General features: G+C 43.4%; 1 protein-coding gene across 1 annotated transcript in view; it reads right to left on the bottom strand.

Annotated features, from left to right (window-relative positions):
- Positions 1-13,901, bottom strand: part of prdm5 (PR domain containing 5) — a 236,592-nt gene extending 222,691 nt beyond the window's left edge. The window contains exon 1 of the mRNA XM_034180554.1: positions 13,686-13,901. Within this exon, the coding sequence (XP_034036445.1) occupies positions 13,686-13,784 (99 nt within the window). The 5' untranslated portion in view covers positions 13,785-13,901. The remainder of the gene's footprint in view (positions 1-13,685) is intronic.
- Positions 13,902-27,214: the final 13,313 nt, after the last annotated feature.

Genomic DNA, 27,214 nt, shown 5'->3' with positions numbered 1-27,214 from the left:
GGTCCCAAATAAATTTGCAAACATTTCCAAAAACATTTTCATGTTCTCATTACGGGGCATCTTGAGTAGAATTTTGAGGGGATAAAGATGAATTTACTCCATTTTGGAATAAGGCTACAACATAACAAAATGTGGAAAAAGTGAAGTGCTGTGAATACTTTCCGGATGCACCGTACAAAAAGTATATTATGCTGTCAAAATCATGGATCCTTCTACACATCTGCAATTAGTACTTCAAGTAATATTTTATTGGAAATTGTGCATCAGCTGGTACAGGATGTAATAAAATATGTGGCTTTGGGGTGGGATTAAATATTTGCTTAGTGAGGGTCTAACTAGTTGGAGTACTACCATTAAAGTTCTATATCAGGTGATCTGTGGAATATGGACAATATCATTATATAATGGTCATGATCTGTTGATTGATCTCAGTCATGAGATCAATATAATGGTCATGATCTCAGTTGATTACGACCAAAGAGCTGGCAAAAATAACAAAAGGTTTATCATCTCCACTCACATGCTGAAATCGCCTGCATTATTTAATTATTTATTTTTTTAATAATCACCATTCTGTGTTCTGAACTCTGCCAAAATCATCACTGTTGTCAGACTGAAGGTTTTCCGCCAAGGTTTCTTCTCCCTCACTGTCATCTAAATAAGGTTCAAAACCATACGGCTGTGTCCCCACAGTTTCTTCAAAAACACTTTCAGACTGGACTCAAAAAAAAAAAGCTCCACACAAGAAAAAAATTGTCCGAAAACAGCTCGACCTCCAGCGTCTTTACAATTGATTTGGGCTTGAATCAGCAGGTGTCGTTCCGGTGATGATGTAGCAACAATATGGCCGCGACTGAGGTCTGAAATAGAGTGCAGGCTTCAGACAGCTGTTGTTTATCCTTCACCTTCGCACTTATCGAGTTTTATTAAGGATTTTTTTTTTTTAAATATCAACATTTCATCATTTTTAGTGATTATTTGTGCACATTTTTGGTGTCACCTACACATTAACATCCTAGTGCCACTTCACAGTGCTTCCCTGTTAATCTTGTACAATATTACAACATGCGTATTATCGACCTTTAACAAGAATTTGTACCAAATTACATGAAATTCCATGTAAGTGTGAGGAGTTGATTTCAGAATGCAGGTACCTACTCATGAAACTGACAAAGTGTAGATGTCTTAATCAAGGGCCACAATTCTGGCAAAATGAACTCAACTCAAACTATATGAAAATACGAGATCTGTCAATAAAGTAACGGTCCTTTTTATTTTTTTCAAAAACTATATGGATATCATTCATATGTTTTTACGTCAGCCATGCTTGAACCCTCGTGCGCATGCGTGAGTTTTTCCACGCCTGTCGGTTACGACATTCGCCTGTGAGCACGCCTTGGTAAGGAATGGTCCCGCTCCCTCGTCGGATTGTCATTGTCTGGAAATGGCGGAAAAGGACTTTTTTCCCATCAGAATTTTTTCAGAAGCTGTTAGAGACTGGCACCTGGAAACCATTCGAAAAATTTCTCTGGCTTTCGGTGAAAATTTTACGGGCTTCACAGAGAATAAGGACTGTTACTACAGCTTTAAGGACTGCTTTAAGGACGGTCAGTGCGCCGCGCTCCGAGCTGCGACGACGAGGCAGAAAACGCCAGATCATTTCTAAGCTGATGGCTCTGTGGATACGAGACCGTCGTGTGCTCTTTCTCTGGTTATCACAAGAGCTGGACATCAGCCATTTTCCGGCAGATTTCACTTTTAACAAGAGATTTTGTCATGGAAAGCCGCGCGGAGACTTCACGCGTCACGACCTCCGTTTCGGAGTGTTAGAGGACAGGTTGGGACATGCCTATCTCGGCTTTCAGTGCTTACCAGTCGAGTGAGTATAAGAGAAATTGTGGAGAGCTGGGTATGTCCCAACTTGTCCTCTAACACTCCGAAACGGAGGTGTTCCTTTGTCTTGCTTCATCAGCGAATCGGTCGTGATGCGCGAAGCCTCCGCGCGGCTTTCCATGACAAAATCTCTTGTTAAAAGTGAAATCTGCCGGAAAATGGCTGATGTCCAGCTCTTGTGATAACCAGAGAAAGAGCACACGACGGTCTCGTATCCACAGAGCCATCCGTTTAGAAATGAACTGGCGTTTTCTGCCTCATCGTCGCAGCTCAGAGCGCGGCGCACTGACCGTCCTTAAAGCTGTAGTAACAGTCCTTATTCTCTGTGAAGCCCGTAAAATTTTCACCGAAAGCCAGATAAATTTTTCGAATGGTTTCCAGGTGCCAGTCTCTAACAGCTTCTGAAAAAATTCTGATGGAAAAAAAGTCCAAATCATTCCGCCATTTTCTGACAATGAAAATCCGACGAGGGGGCAGGACCACTCCTTCCACAAGGCGTGCTCACAGGCGAATGACGTAACCGACAGGCGTGGAAAAACTCACGCATGCACACGAGGGTTCAAGCATGTCTGATGTAAAAACATATGAATGAAATCCATATAGTTTTTGAAAAAAATAAAAAGGACCGTTACTTTATTGACAGACCCCGTATGTGTATTACTAACCTATAGCAAGGAGTTTCATGAAATTTTTCCTAAAAATGTGACAGGAGTTGATTTCAGAACAGTTATACTCTTTTTTGTATGGACTGACGGATGGACAGACAGGCAGGCAGACAGACATTGCCACGACATAATCCCCCTTCAGGGCTTTAGCAAGCGGGGGATAAAAAGTGAAGCACAGTGCATATTTTCTGGAAGTACTGTACGAAAGAGTTTTTTTTAAAAGCGAGACTGGTGAGAGTGTGTTTCATGAAAAAAAATGTGCAGTGCATACTTGTTGACTTGTTTCCCCCCCGATTCAAAATCTGTAAAGTAGATGTCAGATTCTGACACCTGACAAGTTCTATTGAAAGCTCTGGCTGCACTAATGTGGACAACAATAGTAGCTTTTAACGTGGTACAACTGTCAGGTGACATCAGGTAAGATAAAAAAATATAGTAATAATGAGACGATTAGCATGCTGTCAAAAAAACTACAAAAATAGCATTTACTCCACAGATTATAATACCAAAAGATAATACGAGAATCAAAGTGCTCTGGATGCACTCAAATGATTATTGACATCCAAATGAATGGATTTATTTATTTATTTGCTGTATTTTTCATTGTTGTTATTAACAAAATATATTGTCGTTAGCCTGGTGCACGCTAGGCTCATAAGACTGCAAGAGAAACACTGTTCAATACTACCATGATATTTCCCTAATATTTTGCTTTTAAATTTGAATTTAACACATATTACATTGATGTATTTCAAATATCAATCAGAGAGAGTACAGAAAGAAGGCATTTTTCAAATGTGGCAAAGATCTAATTTTCATGCTTCTTTTTTTTTTTTTTTTTTTTTTTTACAGAACTGGTGATGGTTTTACATTCAGTTAATGGGGCTATTCTACAGAGCGCCATTTGTGCCCGTTTAACCCTGAACAGCAAATTGGGGTGCATTTTGAAGCATCATACTAACTTCTTGATCCACCTTTGTTAATTTTGAACAAACTTGGTAGACGTAGTCATTACGGCTATCATCAGCACCAGTTTTGAAATCGGGGTAAAATTTTCAAACTGTTCATAAATTTCATCCCAAGTCATAAAATCGTCGCTAGTGCATGGTAACTTCCAGGAGCTTGTAGTCTTAAATGCTTCAATCACGTCAAACATCTTTAACCAGGGTATTCCTAGTGATTACAGCTTGCAACTTGTTTGATCGTGCTCCATCCAGGTAAAAATTTGAGGCCGAAGCAGCATTTGCTGCAGTTCTGGCTGAGGGCGCAGCTCCTTTCTTTCCTTTTTGAGCAGCTTGGCAAGGATGTACTTTATTAACCAGCTAGTTTCCAGGTCTGCACCTTATAAGACAGCCTGTTAGGAGCCAAGCCGGATTAAACCATTTCATCCCGTTTTAGCACTTTTTTGGATCATAGGTGATCGTAGTAGAACAGCGACCAGTGGAATGGGGTGTAAGAAAGAACTTTCTAAAATTAGGCGCCAGTCCACTGTTCCTTATGGCATTTTTTGGCCTATATGTATTATGTGTTTTACAAGAGATGCTCATTACACCTGTGCACAACAAGGCATTGGAGGAGATTTTTTTTTTGGTCCTGTGTGTGGGGGTCAACCAATTATCGGCCTGGTCAGTTATCTGTGCGGATTATCAGTGCAGATAATCAGTCAACCCCTACCTGTGTGTCTGCATGTGAGTAAAGTAAAGAACTCAGGGAGCTTCAGTCCAATTTAGACCCAAATCTGTGCAGTGACTGAGGATTGTCAAGGACAGAATAATCCGAGTTTGAGAGAAATTGATGAAAAGTCAAGGTCATATTAATTAAGCAAATAAATATCTTTCTTACTTGCATTTGTTTGTTTTTAACAGACCCAATGGATTTCATCATACACTCAACAAAAATATAAACGCAACACTTTTGGTTTTGCTCCCATTTTGTATGAGATGAACTCAAAGATCTAAAACTTTTTCCACATACACAATATCATCATTTCCCTCAAATATTGTTCACAAACCAGTCTAAATCTGTGATAGTGAGCACTTCTCCTTTGCTGAGATAATCCATCCCACCTCACAGGTGTGCCATATCAAGATGCTGATTAGACACCATGATTAGTGCACAGGTGTGCCTTAGACTGTCCACAATAAAAGGCCACTCTAAAAGGTGCAGTTTTGTTTTATTGGGGGGGATACCAGTCAGTATCTGGTGTGACCACCATTTGCCTCATGCAGTGTAACACATCTCCTTCGCATAGAGTTGATCAGTTGTCAATTGTGGCCTGTGGAATGTTGGTCCACTCCTCTTCAATGGCTGTGCGAAGTTGCTGGATATTGGCAGGAACTGGTACACGCTGTCGTATACGCCGGTCCAGAGCATCCCAAACATGCTCAATGGGTGACATGTCCGGTGAGTATGCCGGCCATGCAAGAACTGGGACATTTTCAGCTTCCAAGAATTGTGTACAGATCCTTGCAACATGGGGCCGTGCATTATCCTGCTGCAACATGAGGTGATGTTCTTGGATGGCACAACAATGAGCCTCAGGATCTCGTCACGGTATCTCTGTGCATTCAAAATGCCATCAATAAAATGCACCTGTGTTCTTCGTCCATAACAGACGCTTGCCCATACCATAACCCCACCGCCACCATGGGCCACTCGATCCACAACACTGACATCAGAAAACCGCTCACCCACACGACGCCACACACGCTGTCTGCCATCTGCCCTGGACAGTGTGAACCGGGATTCATCCGTGAAGAGAACACCTCTCCAATGTGCCAAACGCCGGTGAATGTGAGCATTTGCCCACTCAAGTCGGTTACGAAGACAAACTGGAGTCAGGTCGAGACCCCGATGAGGATGATGAGCATGCAGATGAGCTTCCCTGAGACGGTTTTTGACAGTTTGTGCAGAAATTCTTTGGTTATGCAAACCGATTGTTTCTGCAGCTGTCCGAGTGGCTGGTCTCAGACGATCTTGGAGGTGAACATGCTGGATGTGGAGGTCCTGGGCTGGTGTGGTTACACGTGGTCTGCAGTTGTGAGGCTGGTTGGATGTACTGCCAAATTCTCTGAAACGCCTTTGGAGACGGCTTATGGTAGAGTAATGAACATTCAATACACGGGCAACAGCTCTGGTTGACATTCCTGCTGTCAGCATGCCAATTGCATGCTCCCTCAAATCTTGCGACATCTGTGGCATTGTGCTGTGTGATAAAACTGCACCTTTCAGAGTGGCCTTTTATTGTGGGCAGTCTAAGGCACACCTGTGCACTAATCATGGTGTCTAATCAGCATCTTGATATGGCACACCTGTGAGGTGGGATGGATTATCTCAGCAAAGGAGAAGTGCTGACTATCACAGATTTAGACTGGTTTGTGAACAATATTTGAGGGAAATGGTGATATTGTGTATGTGGAAAAAGTTTTAGATCTTTGAGTTCATCTCATACAAAATGGGAGCAAAACCAAAAGTGTTGCGTTTATATTTTTGTTGAGTGTAATTTCAGTAGAGCTCCAGCAAAACATTCAGTATAATACATTAATTATTCTAAATTATCCAGCAAAGACGAATAACAAAGAAGAAACATCATTATTATTGCTTGATAATATCTTATTGTATTGGAGTACTTTGTAGCTGTGTTTGTTCTATATCAACATTAAACAAAAAAAACTTTTTTCTGGTTGTGCCAGTTCCCCCAGTAAATCCAGTATAGATCCGCATGAAGACTTGGCACCAATTTTATGCCTGATGCCCTTTCTGACACAGCTGCAGTTCTGCATAGGGAAACAAATGTTAAACCCCTAGTGTTCCTAAATAGCCTCCCAGCCAAGTACTAAGCAGGACAGGACCTATTCTGTTTAACATCTGAGATCTCATGGGATCAGGTGTGGACAGAGGGGAATGGCTGCACGAAAGAATGCAACATGAACGTTGTGATTTTGATCAGCGTGGGAAAGAAAACTCCTAATGATTGTTGCAATAGGTCATTTTCATCAGACATTCCAGGAAATGCCTGTTTACCATAATGTCTTGTACATAACACAAAATCTCAAGTCAGAAAAAAAAAATCTAGCATGTCGGTTTGTGCAGTTGTGGGCCTGAACTGTGCAACAACCATCCCAAAAATATGATGAAGGCAAAGGTATGCATTGAGGCAGCAATTCAAAATGTTTTTTTGCTTTTGTATTCATATGGAATTGAACCTGAGTCATAAGGACAGTAGCTCAACTCCTTTGTCACAAAACTATCCATTCTGCAGGTCCAGCCTGTAGGTTTTTCAAAAACAAGAGAAATTGGGAAGGTTCACATAGCATAGTTCTGGGAGCTCCTTCATGAAAATCTTTAGTATTATGGAACAATTTAAATATGTTACAGAACTGAGTTTTGAAAAGTCAATCCTGAAACTTCAAAATGTGAAAGTTTGAATTCTATGAAAAAAAATCAACAGCTGATTTGAAAAAACATTCTAATTGCTTCCACCATCATTAATATTAGTGATTATCAGTGTCTTTAATTTTGACCGTAGACTGTATAAATACTGGACAAACCGTCCGTGATGTCACTCAAAGGTTTTCAGAAGAGATCTTTTTTGAAGCTCAAAAAGTGCTGCTCTGAGTGTGACTAAGTTGGCAGTGCTTACTCCAACTACATCCCGGTCAACCCATAAATGGGTAAAGAGATGGAGCATAGGCAAAACCTTTTGTGACCTGGTTTGGACAACTGACGCACGGAAACTCCCCCATCTCATGTCAGCGTTACCAAATAAGCTATAGCTAACAGGCTATGGTTCATTCTGGTGTTTTGTTTACTGTATTTCCCCGTTTAAATGCCTGGCCTTGAATTGGATTAATGGGCGGTCAGAACTTTGTCTGAAAAAAATAAACGCCTGCTTTAAATAAGCGCCGGGCATTATGTGCATTTAGTCAAGTCACTCTTTTTTCCAAGTCCGCTGTAGAGTGGTACCTTATAATCCTAAAGCCTGATTTATACTTCCAGAACTCTGTAACTCCGTGGCCATGCAATGACATAGATGTGGGCGTGACCCTTTTGAAGTTCTACATTGCGTTGGAGGGTATTGCAATGCAACTGTAACTGTTCCTGTACAGTCTATGGTTCTTGGTCAATTTATATATATATATATATTTTTTCTGGATTAATTTGTCCCTCAATGAGCTCCACTTCTTTATACAATCATCAACCTCCAAACCAATGTTACGGTACATGCAATCTCCCTCCATGACCTCCTTGTGGGTCATTTCAGCATCGTTGTAGTTTTCAGACTCTGTGTTGTAAAGTTGGTCTTATTTGCGGACTTCTCTGCCAAACATATTTGATCTATGATTGAAATGTAATGGGTATGTGCACTGCATAATCTTTAAAAATATGGCCACAGCCCTTATGGTCTCTGCTGTTTCAACGGGGCTTGGAGAGGGTATGCAGTGGCACAGAGGGCTCTGATCTAAAGCGGTTATCTTTGGTTGACCACACCCAGGGATATGTGTGAAACTTAACACCATATTACAGTGTTGGCAGCAAGCAGCATTTTGGTAATAATCACCGGTGTTGCCGACCGAACGGACCCCCCTAAAAATCGGTCTGCTTTTTGCATCTGTGCATACGTCATTAGCAGCGGTTCACAGATTAAAACCTCGTTTATGCTTAAAACTGCACTCCAGTCATCATCTATCTCAGCGACAGATATCTGAAGCTTTTGTACAACAATCATTTCCACATAAATTCAGCATTATTTCATCATAAAAGGCGGCGGAAGCGAGCTGCTAGCTGATGCATTCACTGCGTGTCGGTCATTTCAAAGCGTCATGGAATTTCCCAACCATAACCATAACCACCCCCAACCCCCCGCTACACTTTTAATTTTGTGCAGCCATCACGGAATGAATTAGAATAATTTCATGCTGCCATGATGAAAATGAGGCACTTTTCATGACAATATCACAAACCAATAGATTAATGTATATTTCGTGCTGCTGAATCATGACATGCCGTGAGACTGGGTTGGAATTTTGCCAAGTTTCTGCTTAAAACAGCCTTGTTTCTGCTTAAAACTGACTTTAGAATGATTTAAGAGATTTTACCGTTATCATCTGATGGTTAGGAATCCCATTAATCCATTTGTTTGCTTTGGGTGAAGAGACTCCCTCTCAGACGTGCTGCTGTGCTGTCCAAAATGACCCATGCACATATGCAAAAGGCAGACTGATTTTTAGGGGCAGACCGTTCAGTCTGCGACACCAGCCTTGAATACAGGCCTGCCTCGTTTACGCTTTGGGCCTGAGCACAGTTTGGAGAGAAAAAAAAAAAAAAAAAAACACCCAGGCATTTAATCAAAGAATTACGGCAATCATATTTTTGTGAACTGGGCGGTGTTTAGGTAGAGATATTATCAGTTATCAAGTTGTTCACCAATGAATATGGCTTTATACACCCTTCAGAAAACCATGTATGGTACCTATACCTATAAATGATAAATGCATGCAGAACACAATGTGCGTGCTCTCCCTTCGCTCACTGCCTCCGGGGGTACGGATGCGGGACCCGCAAAGAATCCAAGTCATGGTCACGGAGCTCTGCGGCTGCGGTTACCGAGACCATGCAGCGGGTGCTGCACATCAAAACAGCAAGCGTAGTCTCTGGACCTGGTGCTGGAGTTGGATGCAGCTTGGCACAGCAGACAAGGGGGCGGTGTGAGTGGCCCGCTGCGGCGCTTACCGAGCCCGCAGACTCAGTAAGCGAATCCGAGGCAGTGAAAGCAATCACCTGCCCGATAAGGACGCAGAACACAATGCGCTGTTAAAAAAAAAGAAAAAAAAGAAGCATGCAAAATTGCACACAAAAAAAAAATCCAGGAAGCTGCAAGGCCGCGAAAGGGAGTTGTGTTCTAAAAATAACCCGCGATACGAATTCCGCGAAGTAGTCAGCGTTATTTTTTACAATTATTATAGATGTTTTAAGGCTGTAAAACCCCTCACTACACACTTTATACACTTTTCTCAAACAGGCATAAACATTTTCTCACGTTTCTCTCCTGTGTAAACACTCAAAGTTCAAACCTTAGTAGACAAAAAATAGAACGTTTTCCTATAAATATTTATGATGGCTTTTAGAACTAACAAATTTAATTTTAACAATCAACCTACAAGGTTGGACACGTAAGAAATTATTAATAGTGATTCACCAGTATTTCACAGTTCCTCTGACCGCGCCTCGTCGTGGCGCCGCTCCACTGTCCGGATTGGCTGATTACTTGGGTGGTATGAAAAATATTACCCGTCCGCGAAAAGGGTGTATTGCTATTTATTCTTTAGTGTTTTATCCAATCATATTGGCGTATCATTTAGGTATATGATAATAATAATTATGACTGGTTTATTTCGTCAGTAATCATGGATCAATTGGAACCTAACATTAGCAAGATACCAACCGCTGCTAAAAGTGCTCATGCTGCTAACATACAAAATTAAATAAATATTTCACACAACAGAAATACAAAGACATCCAAGATAATCTGCTAAGACAGTTAACTGCACAACAAGCCATATATTACAGATATTTATAATAAAAAAAGCTCTGAAAGGACAGATACAGTCTTCCACAACAACTAGCAGCCACAGTTAATTGCGTCTAGAACTCTATGACTCCAGCTCAGCAGCACACACTGCGTCACTCAAAGAAACCACTCCACTAATTATTAAAGCCCGACTGATATATCAGTTGAATGATAGGAGCCTTTCATCAAAATAGATATTGGCTTTAATTTTACTTATATGAAAACTTTTATTTTACCAAATAAACACTGCAGAAAGACATGTTGGCTACTGGCGATTATGTCATTACATAGTTTGTCCAGCAGAGAGCAGCCCAACTGCCTTGTCAAGCATGGCTGGGAACCCCATCACCCCCTTGTAATATTAGCTACAAGAGGCAAAGCAAACAACTGCCATTCATTTTCAATCAGAGTGGGCATTTTACAGAGACAAGACACAAGTGATTGCTATGCTGCAAGCTAGGAGGGACCAAAATAGATGACAGGTCAACTTTACGCAAATGCCAAGCGATGGGACACAGCAACGACCAATCCAAGGGAGGGCAGCATGACGACAGCGTGGCTGGTTATAGTTTGTTTACCTTAAAGTTCATGTTTAAACTGTGAAACATCAAGCCTCAATTACATTTCTTTGTCAAAAAGGTTTGATTATGAAATGCAAGGAAACATTGCCTTTTAGTAAAGGATATCAGGAGACATATTGGTATCATAACGTTTTTAACTCTCCACCACTGGCATCGTGTTGACTCCCCAACAACACACACATACACACACCCCACCCTTGCCACATTTCTCCATGTACTGTGGCGTTGCATCAGGAAGGGCGTAAAACCTGTGCCAACTTCTGTGCAAAACTTCTGCTATGGCAACCCCGAGTGAAAACGAGGGAGCAGCCAAAGGGACTTATTTTTACACACACAAACTAAAATCACCTCCGTGCAGTAGTCATGGAAGGGGAAACTACCAGTAGAAACTAAAACCACTTTTTGTGCCAGGTTGTATATATGTTTTTATCATATACCTATAAATGATATGCCAATATGATTGGATAAACACTAAAGAATAAATAGCAATACACCCTTTTCGCAGACAGGTAATATTTTTCATACCACCTGAGTAATCAGCCAATCCGGACAGCGGCGCGGTGCCACGACGAAGAGGCGCATTCAGAGGAACTGTGAAATACTGGTGAGTCACTATTAATAATTTCTTACATGTCCAACCTCGTAGGTTGATCGTTAAAATTAAATTTGTTAGTTCTAAAAGCCATCATAATTATTTATAGGAAAATGTTCTATTTTTTTCTACTAAGGTTTGAACTTTGAGTGTTTACACAGGAGAGAAAAGTGAGAAAATGTTAATGCCTGTTTGAGAAAAGTGTATAAAGTGTATAGTGAGGGGTTTTACAGCCTTAAAACATCTATAAAAATTGTAAAAATAATGCTGACTACTTTGCGGATTTCACCTATCGCGGGTTATTTTTAGAACGTAACTCCCGCGATAAACGAGGGACCACTGTATATAAAATTATCAAGTTGTTTTACCAATGAATATGGCTTTTTACACCCTTCAGAAAGCCACACAACATTTATCATTTATAGGTATATGATAAAATTGTTACCAAGTTTTTTTTTTACCAATTAATATGGCTTTTTACACCCTTCAGAATGCCATACATTTATCATTTATAGGTATATGATAAAATTGTTACCAAGTTGTTTTACCAATGAATATGGCTTTTTACACCCTTCAGAAAACCACACAACATTTATCATTTATAGGTATATGATAAAATTGTTATCAAGCTGTTTTACCAATGAATATGGCTTTTTACACCCTTCAGAAAGCCACACATTTATCATTTATAGGTATATGATAAAATTGTTACCACGTTGTTTTACCAATGAATATGGCTTTTTACACCCTTCAGAAAGCCACACATTTATCATTTATAGGTATATGATAAAATTGTTACCAAGTTGTTTTACCAATGAGTATGGCTTTTTACACCCTTCAGAAAACCATACAACATTTATCATTTATAGGTATATGATAAAATTGTTACCAAGTTGTTTTACCAATGAATATGGCTTTTTACACCCTTCAGAAAACCATACAACATTTATCATTTATAGGTATATGATAAAATTGTTACCAAGTTGTTTTACCAATGAATATGGCTTTTTACACCCTTCAGAAAACCATACAACATTTATCATTTATAGGTATATGATAAAATTGTTACCAAGTTGTTTTACCAATGAGTATGGCTTTTTACACCCTTCAGAATGCCATACAACATTTATCATTTATAGGTATATGATAAAATTGTTACCAAGTTGTTTTACCAATGAGTATGGCTTTTTACACCCTTCAGAATGCCATACAACATTTATCATTTATAGGTATATGATAAAATTGTTACCAAGTTGTTTTACCAATGAGTATGGCTTTTTACACCCTTAAGAATGCCATACAACATTTATCATTTATAGGTATAGGATAAAATTGTTACCAAGTTGTTTTACCAATGAATATGGCTTTTAACACCCTTCAGAAAGCCACACAACAGTTCTCATTTATAGGTATATGATAAAATTGTTACCAAGTTGTTTTACCAATGAGTATGGCTTTTTACACCCTTCAGAATGCCATACAACATTTATCATTTATAGGTATATGATAAAATTGTTACCAAGTTGTTTTACCAATGAATATGGCTTTTTACACCCTTCAGAATGCCATACAACATTTATCATTTATAGGTATATGATAAAATCGTTATCAAGTTGTTTTATCAATGAATATGGCATGAATGTGAACAACTTGATAACATAATATTCCCTCTGAAGCCGGACAGTTTAACATGGGCTTTTACAGGGAGCCAGCCTCAATCCTTATTGGTGTTGCTGTTATCGTTGTTATCACCATCATTATCATTACAAAGACACATTTTAGTTTCATGTACATAAGGAAAATTATTGTGCAGACTGTGTTTAATTGTACATGATAAGGCATGCAATGGGCCATAACGTGCTTGCTTGTGTGCCGTATCTGGCCCCTGGGCTGTCACCTGGTTTAATGTGGCTGTGATCACATCATTTAGTGTTGTTTTGCTATTGAAGAATCCAGGGGGCGTGGCCACAATTCCTTGAAGTATTCATGTGCGTTCTGTGTTTTACAGCATCAGCACAGTTTGAGAGACGACCTCCTGCATGTGAACGCATCAGCTCCCACGTTTACCAAATTGAAATTATAGTTTTTCATCTGACAGTAAAAGGAAAACATCTGTATTTTTTTTTAAGAAAAACAAAAAGTCCGGCTCTTTAAAGTGAAGCCTGCTGTAAAGTCAGATGACAGTGTTGTCTTTCCCGACATGAACGCACTGTTGTGAAGTATCCGTAGCTACGTGGCACTTACGTCGCCACAGCCTCACAACAAAATGAGCCTTTTGACAGCCAATGTATAATAATAAACCTTGACTACTTAAACGGCAAGAGAAAGAACGTTTTCCGTGAGAAAATCTTCGCCACAAAGCTGTCCAGTCAGAAACAACAAACCTTTTTCACTCGTCGCGCCGTGTAAAGACCGATTCCATCCTGGACCTTTGACGATTTCAGAGAAAATCTGTCTGGGACGTACATGCCCAACATTGTCATTACACGGAAGAATTTCCAACAATGACAACTTGCCAGCTGTCAGACTTGTCATTGGAGCTGAAAAGGCATCGTGAGTGAGGATTTAAAGCAGATTATTCCTTCGTGAAGCAGCCAGGTTGAACTTCTGTCGCTTCTGATGCAGCAAAGCAGAGCGGCGCTCTGATTGGTCCAAAGTTTGTAACCAGACTCTAAAGGCTACCTTTGCCAAAGTACGGAAGTCACTCAGTGCCAAATAAACAAAATAAAAAAATAAATCATCATCCGTATCAAATTCACCCTCGATTTAAAAGAATAGTTTCTTATGCAAAATCATTTTTATGCCTATAAAAATAACATGTTAATTTTGATTAATTTATTACAGTACCTAAAACGTGTTAATTCTTTAAATTGCGATTAAATCACACTTTGAGCCTTTTTGTTTTGACATCACTGACTGTGTCTGTAAAGAAAGAGTATTTTTGACAGCAATGACTGGTTTGGATGTCCGTTCTTTTAGACACTTTTTTTTACACAGTTTAAACAACGGGATCAGAGGGTTTTTTTAGAGCACCAAAGAAAAGTTACATTAATTAATAAAACGAAGTGTATATTTTGACGGATACGGCAAACACGCACCTATCGGTATTTGACCCGATCTCCTCGCTGATTGTCTAGTTCAAATAATGTCATCAGAGAGGGTATTTCAACATGGCAGCGTCTCGGCATTGAGTGTTGGTGCTAATTTTTCATCTTTAATGTTGTGTGGGCCGCTGAAGAGGAGGTACTGCTGGCCCACCACCACCAGATGGCGCCCTGCTTGGAGTGCGGGCTTCAAGCACAAGAGGGCGCCAGAGCCACTGGGAGTGACAGCTGTCACTCATCCTCAACACCAGCTGTCACTCATTCATCTCATCACCATCACCATAAAGGCCGGACGGCAACTCCACCTCCTCGCCGAGAAATCTTCTACGACTAGAGGTAGCCTTCTCTGCTGTGATTACTGTTAATCTAATATTGTTCTGTGTGCAGTCGCATGCCCGTGAAGACCCAGGAGAGGGACAAACGGGAGCTGCACGAGTAAAGACGTTCCTGGAGGTGGAGGTTATCCCTCCCGGAGGAATTATTTATAAAGGTTGCTGGGTGTGAGGACTCACACTCACCACCTTCTGTTTCTGTCTGCCAGCAGTACCAGGGCCGACAACGGAGGACAGAGACCACCTGGGGACTCAGGGCTTGGCGGCTTCGGTGTTCTTCAGGCCGTTGGTGGTAGAAGCGGTGTGGGCCCCGGCTCTTCGTTCATCCGAGGTCTCCTATCTTCAAGCCTGCCCGCAGTCCTCCTGTGTATGATTGGCATCATTATTCTTGTTTATTTTCCGTTGTGTTCTTTCGCAACATTAAATTGTTACTCCTTTTCTTATCCATTGTCCGTTCATTTGCGCCCCCTGTTGTGGGTCCGTGTTACGACACCTTCCCAACAGGATTTCTCGGCCATTCGTCATGGATCCCGAGGGGCGTCAACCACAGCTTGAACAGCCAATGGGAGAACAAGGAGCGCAGGCGTCAGCAGGAGGCGTGGTAAGTGATCTGCAGCAAATCCTTACCGCTTTCACTGCTCAGTTACAGCTAGTGACCGAGCAAAATGCAATCCTCAATCAGAGGATGGAGGCTCTCACCGCCAGAGTGGAAGCACGCGAGTCGAGCGTCGCTGCAGTGTCTCCTCCTGCTGGCCCGGGGCCTAATGTAGATGTTCCACTGGCCATTCAACTACCCCCCCCACCGTCCCCTGAAGCTTACATAAGTCCTCCCGAACTGTACGGAGGCTGTGTGGAAACGTGCGCAGACTTCCTAATGCAGTGTTCGCTCGTTTTTGCACAGCGTCCAGTCATGTACGCAGCAGACGCCACCCGGGTGGCTTATGTAATTAATCTGCTTCGAGGTGAGGCACGCGCTTGGGCTACAGCGCTCTGGGAACAGCAGTCATGGCTTCTGACGTCATACGCTGGGTTTATACGGGAATTCAAACATGTGTTTGATCATCCCAACAGAGGCGAGACCGCCTCGACCGTGCTGCTGTCACTGAGACAGGGGCGTCGGAGCGCAGCTGATTACGCTGTCGACTTCCGCATCGCGGCTGCGAGGTCGGGTTGGAATGACGTTGCGCTCCGCGCTGCCTTCATAAGCGGACTGTCTCCAGTACTGAAGGAGCATTTACTGGCTAAGGACGAACCGCAGGATTTCGACGGGCTTGTCACTCTGGTTATACGCTTAGACAACCGTTTGAATGAACACCGTCGGGAGCAGGCCGGGGGGCGTGGCCGGGCACAAGCCGTCCTTCTCTCTTCCGGGTCTGAAAGGGTGACGTCGTCCCCACGCTCCATTGCCAGTGGGCTCCGTGTGGCAACAGCTCCCCCTGCTGACGAAGCCATGGACACGAGCAGGGCCAAAGTGAGATCTGATATCAGACAAAGGAGACTGGCCCGCGGGGAATGTTTTTACTGTGGCTCATGTGAACACATGTTAAAAGACTGCCCCAAACGGTCAAACACCAACGCCCGTCCTTAGAAACTGGGCTAAGGGTGGGCCATAACATGTACACGGGGAAACCCCGCAAATCAGCACGAATCCCAGTGATAATCCTGAGTGGGGATTTAACCCTTCACGCCCCAGCACTGGTGGACACGGGGTCCGAAGGGAATCTGTTGGATAGCAGATGGGCAAAGGAAGTGGGGCTCCCTCTAGTGGCTCTGCCTTCGCCTTTGAAGGTACGGGCACTAGATGGCACTCTACTCCCACTAATCACACACCGGACCCAGCCTGTGACCCTGGTTGTGTCTGGGAATCACCGGGAGGAGATCGTGTTTTACGTGACACCTTCTACCTCCCGAGTGATTTTGGGTTTTCCTTGGATGGTGAAGCACAATCCCCGGATCGATTGGCCGTCTGGGGCCGTGGTGCAGTGGAGCGAAACCTGCCACCGGGAGTGTTTAGGATCCTCGGTTCCTCCCGGGATCACGGCTAAGGAGGAGGTTAAAATCCCTCCCAATCTGACGGCGGTGCCAGGGGAGTACCATGATCTGGCTGACGTCTTCAGCAAAGATCTGGCACTCACTCTTCCACCGCACCGACTGTACGATTGTGCCATTGATTTGATTCCGGACGTTGAGTACCCGTCCAGTAGACTGTACAACCTCTCACGTCCGGAACGCGAATCAATGGAGACCTACATCCGGGACTCCTTGGCCGCCGGGTTGATCCGGAACTCCACCTCCCTGATGGGTGCTGGTTTCTTTTTTGTGGGCAAGAAAGACGGCGGACTCCGTCCATGCATCGATTACAGGGGATTGAACGAGATCACGGTTCGCAATCGATACCCATTGCCCCTCTTGGATTCGGTGTTCACACCCCTGCATGGAGCCAAAATATTCACCAAACTCGATCTTAGGAATGCGTACCACCTAGTTCGGATCCGGAAGGGAGACGAATGGAAGACGGCATTTAACACCCCGTTAGGTCATTTTGAGTACCTGGTCATGCCGTTTGGTCTCACCAATGTGCCCGCGACGTTCCAAGCATTGGTTAACGACGTCTTGCGGGACTTCCTGCATCGGTTTGTCTTCGTATATCTGGATGATATACTCATCTTTTCCCCGGATCCTGAGACCCATGTCCGGCATGTACGTCAGGTCCTACAGCGGTTGTTAGAAAACCGGCTGTTTGTGAAGGGTGAGAAGTGTGAGTTCCACCGCACTTCTTTGTCCTTCTTGGGGTTTATCATCTCCTCCAACTCCGTCGCCCCGGATCCGGCCAAGGTTGCGGCGGTGAGGGATTGGCCCCAACCAAAAAGCCGTAGGAAGCTGCAACAGTTCCTCGGCTTTGCAAACTTCTACAGGAGGTTCATTAAGGGTTACAGTCAGGTTGTTAGCCCCCTGACCGCCCTGACCTCCACTAAAGTCCCCTTCACCTGGTCGGACCGGTGCGAGGCCGCGTTTAAGGAGTTGAAACGCCGATTTTTGTCTGCGCCAGTTCTGGTGCAGCCTGATCCTACTCGCCAGTTTGTAGTGGAGGTGGACGCCTCAGACTCAGGAATAGGAGCCGTGCTGTCCCAGAGCGGGGAGTCCGATAAGGTTCTCCATCCTTGTGCCTACTATTCCCGCAGGTTGACCCCCGCTGAACGGAATTATGACGTGGGCAATCGAGAACTCCTCGCGGTGAAGGAGGCTCTGGAAGAGTGGAGACACCTGTTGGAGGGAGCTACGGGGCCTTTCACGGTTTTTACGGACCACCGGAACCTGGAGTACATCCGGACCGCCAAGCGGCTGAACCCCAGGCAAGCCCGCTGGTCCCTGTTCTTCGCGCGCTTTGACTTCCGGATCACCTACCGCCCCGGGACCAGGAATCAACGATCCGATGCATTGTCCCGGGTGCACGAAGAGGAGGCCAAGGCCGAGTTGTCGGACCCCATCGACACCATCCTTCCCGAGTCCACTGTCGTGGCCACCCTCACCTGGGACGTGGAGGAGATCGTCCGGGAGGCCCAGGCAAAGAACCCGGACCCGGGAGACGGTCCGAAGAACAAACTCTACGTCCCACCAGAGGCTAGGGCTGCCGTCTTGGACTTCTGCCACGGATCCAAGCTCTCCTGTCATCCCGGAGTGCGTAGGACCGTGGCAGTAGTCCAGCAGCGCTTCTGGTGGGCGTCACTGGAAGCCGACGTCCGGGACTACGTCCAGGCCTGTACCACCTGTGCCAGGGGCAAGGCGGACCATCACAAGACCAGGGGTCTACTCCAACCCCTGCCTGTGCCTCATCGCCCCTGGTCCCACATCGGCCTGGACTTCGTCACGGGCCTCCCGCCGTCCCAGGGCAACACCGCCATACTGACGATAGTGGACCGGTTCTCCAAGGCGGCCCACTTCGTGGCCCTCCCGAAGCTCCCGACGGCCCAGGAGACGGCAGACCTCCTGGTCCACCACGTCGTGCGTCTGCATGGGATACCGTCGGACATCGTCTCGGATCGTGGTCCCCAGTTTTCCTCGCAAGTCTGGAGGAGTTTTTGTAAGGAGCTGGGGGCCACCGTACGTCTCTCGTCCGGGTATCACCCACAGACGAACGGCCAGGCAGAGCGGGCGAACCAGGACCTTGAACAGGCTCTTCGCTGTGTCACCTCCGCGCACCCGGCGGCCTGGAGTAACCATCTGGCCTGGATCGAGTACGCTCACAACAGCCAAGTATCTTCTGCCACCGGCCTCTCCCCCTTTGAAGCGTGTCTGGGCTACCAGCCCCCATTATTCCCACTTGTGGAGGGAGAGGTCGGGGTACCCTCGGTCCAGGCCCACCTGCGGAGGTGCCGCCGGGTGTGGCGGACCGCCCGCTCTGCCCTGTTGCGGGCCCGGATGAGGGCCAAGGCCCATGCAGATCGCCGGCGTTCCCCGGCCCCTGCATACCATCCCGGGGCAGGAGGTGTGGTTATCCACCAAGGACATCGCGCTCCAGGTGACATCCCACAAACTAAAGGACCGTTTCATCGGGCCATTCCCCATCGCCAAAATCCTCAGTCCGGCCGCAGTGAAGCTGACACTCCCGGCTTCACTGCGGATCCATCCGGTTTTTCATGTTTCTAAACTCAAGCGATACCACACCTCTCCACTCTGCACCCCTGGACCCGACCCACCTCCTGCCCGGATCATCGACGGGGAGCCGGCATGGACTGTTCGTCGGCTCCTGGACGTCCGTCGGAAGGGTCGGGGTTTTCAGTACTTGGTGGACTGGGAGGGTTACGGACCCAAAGAACGCTCCTGGGTGAAGAGGAGCTTCATCCTGGACCCGGCCCTTCTGGTCGATTTCCACCACCGACACCCGGACAAGCCTGGTCGGGCGCCAGGAGGCGCCCGTTGAGGGGGGGGTCCTGTTGTGTGGGCCGCTGAAGAGGAGGTACTGCTGGCCCACCACCACCAGATGGCGCCCTGCTTGGAGTGCGGGCTTCAAACACAAGAGGGCGCCAGAGCCACTGGGAGTGACAGCTGTCACTCATCCTCAACACCAGCTGTCACTCATTTATCTCATCACCATCACCATAAAGGCCGGACGGCAACTCCACCTCCTCGCCGAGACTAGAGGTAACCTTCTCTGCCGTGATTACTGTTAATCTAATATTGTTCTGTGTGCAGTCGCATGCCCGTGAAGACCCAGGAGAGGGACAAACGGGAGCTGCACGAGTAAAGACGTTCCTGGAGGTGGAGGTTATCCCTCCCGGAGGAATTATTTATAAAGGTTGCTGGGTGTGAGGACTCACACTCACCACCTTCTGTTTCTGTCTGCCAGCAGTACCAGGGCCGACAACGGAGGACAGAGACCACCTGGGGACTCAGGGCTTGGCGGCTTCGGTGTTCTTCAGGCCGTTGGTGGTAGAAGCGGTGTGGGCCCCGGCTCTTCGTTCATCCGAGGTCTCCTATCTTCAAGCCTGCCCGCAGTCCTCCTGTGTATGATTGGCATCATTATTCTTGTTTATTTTCCGTTGTGTTCTTTCGCAACATTAAATTGTTACTCCTTTTCTTATCCATTGTCCGTTCATTTGCGCCCCCTGTTGTGGGTCCGTGTTACGACACCTTCCCAACATTTAAATGCCGTTTTGGGTGCCATAAAGTCGTTTGAATCAGAAGAGAAAATCACCTACTGGCAGAGGGATTCTATGCCGTTTTGGGTGCCATAAAGTCGATTCAATCGGAACAGAAAATCACCTACTGGCGGAGGGATTCTATGCCGTTTTGGGTGCCATAAAGTCGTTTCAATCAGAACAGAAAATCACCTACTGCCAGAGTGACTCTCGGATGCTAAAAGCAGCTCAAAAACGTGGCATAGCCGTGCCCGAAATTATTTCCACCATGCCCGAAATTATTTCCACCGCTGCGCCCAAAATTATTATGGTGGAAATAATTTTGGGCATGGTGGAAATAATTTTTGCAGTCTTGGTAATTTTCTGTGTAGGGCGGGGATGACTGCAAAACCTTCGATCAGTCCACCCCTGAAAATAGTGAATGGTAAAATATGCCAATTTTCAATAATGAAAAGCACCAATATTGAGCTACTATCATGAATGTGAAATATGGAGATCTTAAAGTCTCATCGCCTTTAAGTTCCTGCCTGACCACGGCAGTTCCATTCCGTGGTGAATAAATTTAGATGGCCGGCAAAACAGCGCAACCCGCCGTTTTGCCAGTGCCGCGTACGGCGAAATATCATCCAGTTCAACTTTGCCAAGGGCACCGCCATGTTGAAATAAACTCTACGATGATGTCATTTGAACAAGCCAATCAGCGAGGAGATGCAGTCAAATATCGCTAGGTGCGTGTTTGCCGTAACCGGTAAAATATAACCTGCCTTGTTGTTTGCTGATCAGCAATACATGTAGGTGAAATATATGTTAAATACTGTTCATACCAAAGTAACTGAGATTAGACTGTAATCCTTCATTACAGCCTCATGGATCTCTGGCAGGTTTAAAACTAAAAATGCTTAATTGGTGATGTTCTGATCCAGATTTTAATGTTCAATGGGTAGATTTGAAAGTGAAATGGACTTGGATCCTGTAAGATGATTATTAAAGGTGCTGTATTGTGCTGTATTCATTTTTTATTTATATTTTATATTTTCAAGTGTTTGATATTTATTGTTCAGCATCTCCAAAGTCCCACAATTCTATGAGTTTTTTCACAGATATTCTCCTAATTTAAGCAAAATTTACGAGTGACACAATTTGTTTCATGTCTGTGACACATGTAATAGAAATAGCCCGTCCCCTCAAATCCTCTAATTTTACCTCATTAATTAAAAGCCCCCACCACCACCATACACTTTCTCCATAGCCCAGGATAACAGTTGTATTCCAAAATCACAATATAAAATCTGATAGGCAAAGTGAAAATTGCTACATCACACAACACCACCTTAATTGAAGTGATTAAAAAAATACATTTTGTGGTGCAGCCATAAATCATGCTCTGAATGTCCACGATACCCCATTTTTCCAAAGTTCATAGACTGCACAGTTTATTTTTCTAGATTAAAATATTTTGTAATTGTTTAGGGTGAATTTTTCTCTTCATTGTCTCTGTGTTTCTGACAGACTGTGTATGTGTTTTATGATATTAAAAATAAAATAAAAATTATACATACACACACACAATTAAGTGTGATTTAGATAAATTAATCACAAACCTTGTAATTATCCATTCATTAACTTATACCTGCTTATTACAATTAAGGGTAACAGGGGTCTGGAGCCTAACCCAGCAGCCATAGGGCAAGAGGCGGGGTACACCCTGGACAGGATGCCAGTCTGTCTGTCACAGGGCTACATAAAGACAAAAACATGCACACCCACATGCACGCCTACAGTCACTTTAAAGTTTCCATTTCACCTGTTCTGCTTTTCTTTGGAAGTGGAAAGAAGCCAGAGCACCCAAAGGGAACACACGCGAACTCCACACAGAAAGGCCCAGGTGGGAAGCGACTCCACAACCTTCTTACTCTGAGGGAACAGTGCTAATCACTATTCCACAGTCTCACCCACAGTGTAGACGCATTAATGTTGGTGAGGATGAACTGACAGCAATGTAGAAGCAACAAATATTTATAACTCAATATTTTGATCATCCTGTGTTCCGATTGAAATAATGTGAACTCTCATGAGATGCAACTAACCCCTGCTGCAAATCAAACAAGAAGCTACAGGCTTTCATAAAGCATTGATGACCAATGAAGTGCTTATTAATTATTATGTGATGTATGCAGATTAAGTTAGGCCTTAAAGGATAGATATTGTTGGACAACTTTTCACATGATTATTGTCCATCCTGACGCACAGTTATTCCCGCGAACCAAACATTGTTTATGTATCTGATTCTGTCATTATTTCTATTTATTATTGGTGTTTAAGCATTGATTAATCCAACAGATCTATTCTGGGATAAATTGCTAAAAGATACTTCAATTCACTTTCAGTGATCTTGCATGTTTGATGTTCTGTGCAATTAAAGGTGTTTAGACATGACACCTCTTAATGGGTGTTCCCCCACCCCTTGGAACCCCTGCCCAGTATGGAAGGCTGCGAGCCCATGACGGGTAAGATCCCGTCTTAAACTCTGGGACAACCTAAGGCAGGCCCAGTCACGATTACTCGACCTTGTCTCTGTGACGCTCTGACTCACTAGGACATGAGGATATGGCACTGGGGTACTGTGGTGGGGTCACATTTGCCCATATGCCTACATGGTAGGCAGTGTATTGATCTAATTGGAGTATTGGATCATTGTCAGGAATTGAATTGTCATATTAAGATTGGCCTGCACGTAATAATTGATATTCATCAATGCTTATCATTCATCCAATCACTCAATTTTTGCAAATTAATGCGTCACAATGTCCACCAAACCGCCTAATTCTCAAACAAACCAGTCCTGCCTCACAGCGTTTTCAAGTGGGCAGCTGTCTTAAGTCATGGACCATGTCACGTTTTTAGGGCTGGGATGGTTGGACTGGTTAATACTCATTTTGTGACGTTAGGATTTTAGGCATATGCAAAACATTACTGCAGAGCATGTTTAATCTGTGCGAAACACAATTCGCAGGGTAATGAGAGACCAAAACGAGGGAGATTTCCAACCCCTCAATACCCATTTCAAATGATCCATATGGATTTTATTGAATTGAACCAATGTGAAGGGAACACATATTGCCTAGTATTGATTGATGCATATAGCAAATGGGTAGAGGTGTTCCCTGTTAAACATGCAGATGCTCTAACAGTTGCAAAGATACTTTGTAGAGACATAATTCCAAGACATGGACTACCTGAAACAATGTACAGTGATAATGGTACTCATTTTGTGAACAAAATCATCCAACATTTGACATTTGAAAATAAATGCAAAAACACATTGTACTTATCATCCTCAAGGTGCAGGTTTAGTGGAAAGAACATATGGAGCAATTAAAAGTAAGCTCAGGAAGATGCATGAAAGAAGAAAAAAACAAAAACTGGGTTTATTGTTTGGATTTGGTGAAACTGTACATGCATATAACACCCAGCTCCGAGACTGGCCTTACGCCATTTGAAATTTTGTATGGCAGGCCCTACAGAATACCAGATTTACAGAAAATAGCTGGGCCTGATAGTGAGGATGAGGGATTAGTTGATTATACGATCATACGTTGATCATACGTTGATCATAAGTTGATCATACGTCTCGTATGAGACGTGTGTTATCCCATAAGAATGTCATACACGCTAACAAGATATCAGACTCTCCTATTTCTGTGCAGGGCCCTGAGAGTCAGGTCCATATTGGCCACTGGGTGCTGACAAAGACTATTAAGAGAAAGAACTGATCATCTCCAAGGTGGGAAGGTCCATTCCAAGTGCTGCTAACCACCCCCACCGCAGTGAAAATTGCAGAAAGGTCATCTTGGGTGCATCTATCCCACTGCAAAAGACAAAGATACCTGAAAGATCCCAAACAAGACAAGGGGAGCGACTTGTAATAGTGACGGCTGATGGCCTATAGGCCCAGCAACAGCTGGAAGAGCATCGTAACAGAGACAGAAAGTGACCAGGAGTGAACACAGACAAAGACCAGAGATTGAAGCAGGTGCCATGGTCCTGAAGCAGATGAGAAACCAGCTACAACCTAGGAGAATCCTGTCCATGTAATCCAGGATTAGAAGCAGACGGATTACAAGCTTGAAATGAGAGCACTGAAGCTGACGAGACCAGACCAGGAGAAAAGAAGCAGACGAAACTGCATCCTTGAGAACAGGAGGCAAGAAAATCCTGTTCTATTCCTGTGCACCTGTGTTTGAAGAAAACTTCAAGGGCACAGGACAGAGTACATGACACATTATTTTAATTCCACTTGCAACATGCTTTACACGTACTGATGATAGTACAGATTTATGCACTACAGCTGAAGGGAACTAACATAAAAAGAGTTCCAGATTCCCTCAGTCCCTTGCTGAACCGAACTGGGACTGTGAACTGTCACCTTCAGCCCCTAAGCCCAGACAAACTGAACCTTTTGAACTGTCACCAAAGAAAGAAGACATCTTCAAGACCAGAACTGTTGTCTCTCTCTCTGTCCCTAGAGAAAAAAAAAGAGAGAACCTCATGACAGGGGGAGTGAGAGAGGCATAGCAACAGGTTGTTCAAAATACTGTTTTAGCTATGGAGAGCTTTGCTGCCAGAGCAGGCTGCAAACTACGCACCCTGCTGATGGTTTTGACAATTATTGCTGTGATTGTGGCATTTACTGTGTGGTGGTATGCAAAAATATATGAACCACGTTACAATTCAGACCAGAAGAAAGTGATGCCTTTATTCAAATCTGATGACAAGCATCTTCACTAACCACAGGCCTGTGTCTTTCTAGTGTCACAATTCTCAAAGATATTGGAAAAACTTTACAATAACAGATTTATTGAACAACACAGCCTGCTTAATGATAGTCAATATGGGTTTAGATGTAATAGAAGCGATTAATAAACACATGGAGTTTGTGTCATTTGTGGAGTTCCTCAGGGTTCTGTGTTGGCACCAAAGTTATTCATATTGTATATCAATGATTTATGTAAAGTCTCAGATCTGTTTAGAGCAATCCCCCTTGATTGCTCTCATTTGATGATACAAACTCATTTTGTTCAGGAGATAATTTGCAACAGTTATGAGATGATCTAATCATCTAATAACTAAATTGGTCTAAAATCTAAAATAATGTTATTTAGAAACCAAAAAAAAGATGAATAAATACAGTTAAACATACAGGGGGCAATAACTACAAAACTACAGCATTAAGAATAATTCATAATGCAGGTTATCGGGATCATACCAATCCACTGTTTATTAAATCAAAGATTTTATAGATTTTGTTTAGATTCCATGACATGATTTAATTTAAGACTGTTCGTTTGATGTGTAAAGAAAAAATAATAAGCAAATACCTCTCAGAATTCAAGGATATTTTATGCAAAGAGAAGGAATTTATAATTTAAAATGGAAATATAAAAATGGAATAAGCTACCTGAGAAACTCCAACTATGTCCAAATATCAATGTTTGAATATTTATACAAAGAAACGGTGCTCAACGGGTATGTATTGTTTTTTTTTTCTTTTTTTGGACTTATTACGTGTTATGATTTGTTGTATGATTCCTCTTTCTTGATCAATGGCTCAACGGATGATTTCCACCACAGTTGTTGGCTTATTGCTGGACCGTTACTATGTTGCGTTATTGCTATCGGAGGCTGAATTATGTCACCCCATCCAGACGGGGAAAAAACTGGTGGTTAATTACACTGTTTGTAAGCTTTTTGATGTTTCTACAATGATGAAGTTGTGAGTGTAGACATTGAAATTTGATAAACAGGGGTGAAGAATGACAGGGTTTTCTCTATAGTATCAATATATATTATCAAATATTAATGTCTTTACTTTGATGTACTCTCTGTGATCGTGTCTTTGAGTCTGTTCTCTATTTTTCATATATACATGTATGCATGTGTGAGAGTTCATGTACCATTATTCCTTTAAATAATTACTCATTGTCAAAGCAATCACTGTTCTAGTAATCATTAAAACTGCCACACGAGAGAGTGAGCAGATGATCTTTGGCTTTGTCAATGTGCAGACTGTTTTGCTAGAATGTGCAGACTGTTTTGTTAGAGTTATGTTTTTGCTAAGCGCAGATGTGCACCTTTAATTAACGGTTCAGCCTTGAGGAAAGAGCATTGTAACCGGAACACTGGTTCAGGGCTGGACATTATTATGGGAAGCTTAGGAGACTGAGGGCTCAAAGTCATAACAGTTTTCATATCAATGTGAGACCAGACTTCATGTCTTTCCATTGTTTTGTGATATTGTCACTCCTATATGCTGTATGTAACTATATTCAATAAAAAGGAGAAGCAAATGGGTGGGGCCTTCCGAGCAGACAACAGTTCTTTCTGAAGGAGCTTCTCGTTTGTCCTTTCCTGATCAGGAAAAGAAATTCAGTGTCTCTTGCGTGATCATTTTCTGTGTGTAAACTGGGTTGTTCTTTCCAGGTCCAACTCCGAACAACTCTGACACACATTATTACACATAAATTGATTTATGGACATCTATGGTTTGATTTCTTTGTATATGTGAATTATTTGTTGTTACCAAAATCTGTGGAAAAATGTCATGTCAGTAGCACCTTTAGAATTATATTTACTGAGAAAAATGGTGGAATATTCAATACTTATTTTACCCGCTGTGTGTACAATGACAATAAAGGCCTTTCTTCTACATTCATTCCTGTATCTCAGGCCTGCAACACATTCCAGACAAGCTGGGATGCTGAAGTATATACTATTTTGTAATGCTGCCATTCCTTCTCACAACACTTAATAGATGTTATGACATTGAAGATAACAAGCA

Source organism: Thalassophryne amazonica, chromosome 10, assembly GCF_902500255.1.
Source record: "Thalassophryne amazonica chromosome 10, fThaAma1.1, whole genome shotgun sequence".
NCBI lineage: Eukaryota > Metazoa > Chordata > Actinopteri > Batrachoidiformes > Batrachoididae > Thalassophryne > Thalassophryne amazonica.
Note: the sequence above shows the minus strand (reverse complement) of the source record. Positions and strands in the feature narration are given on the sequence as shown.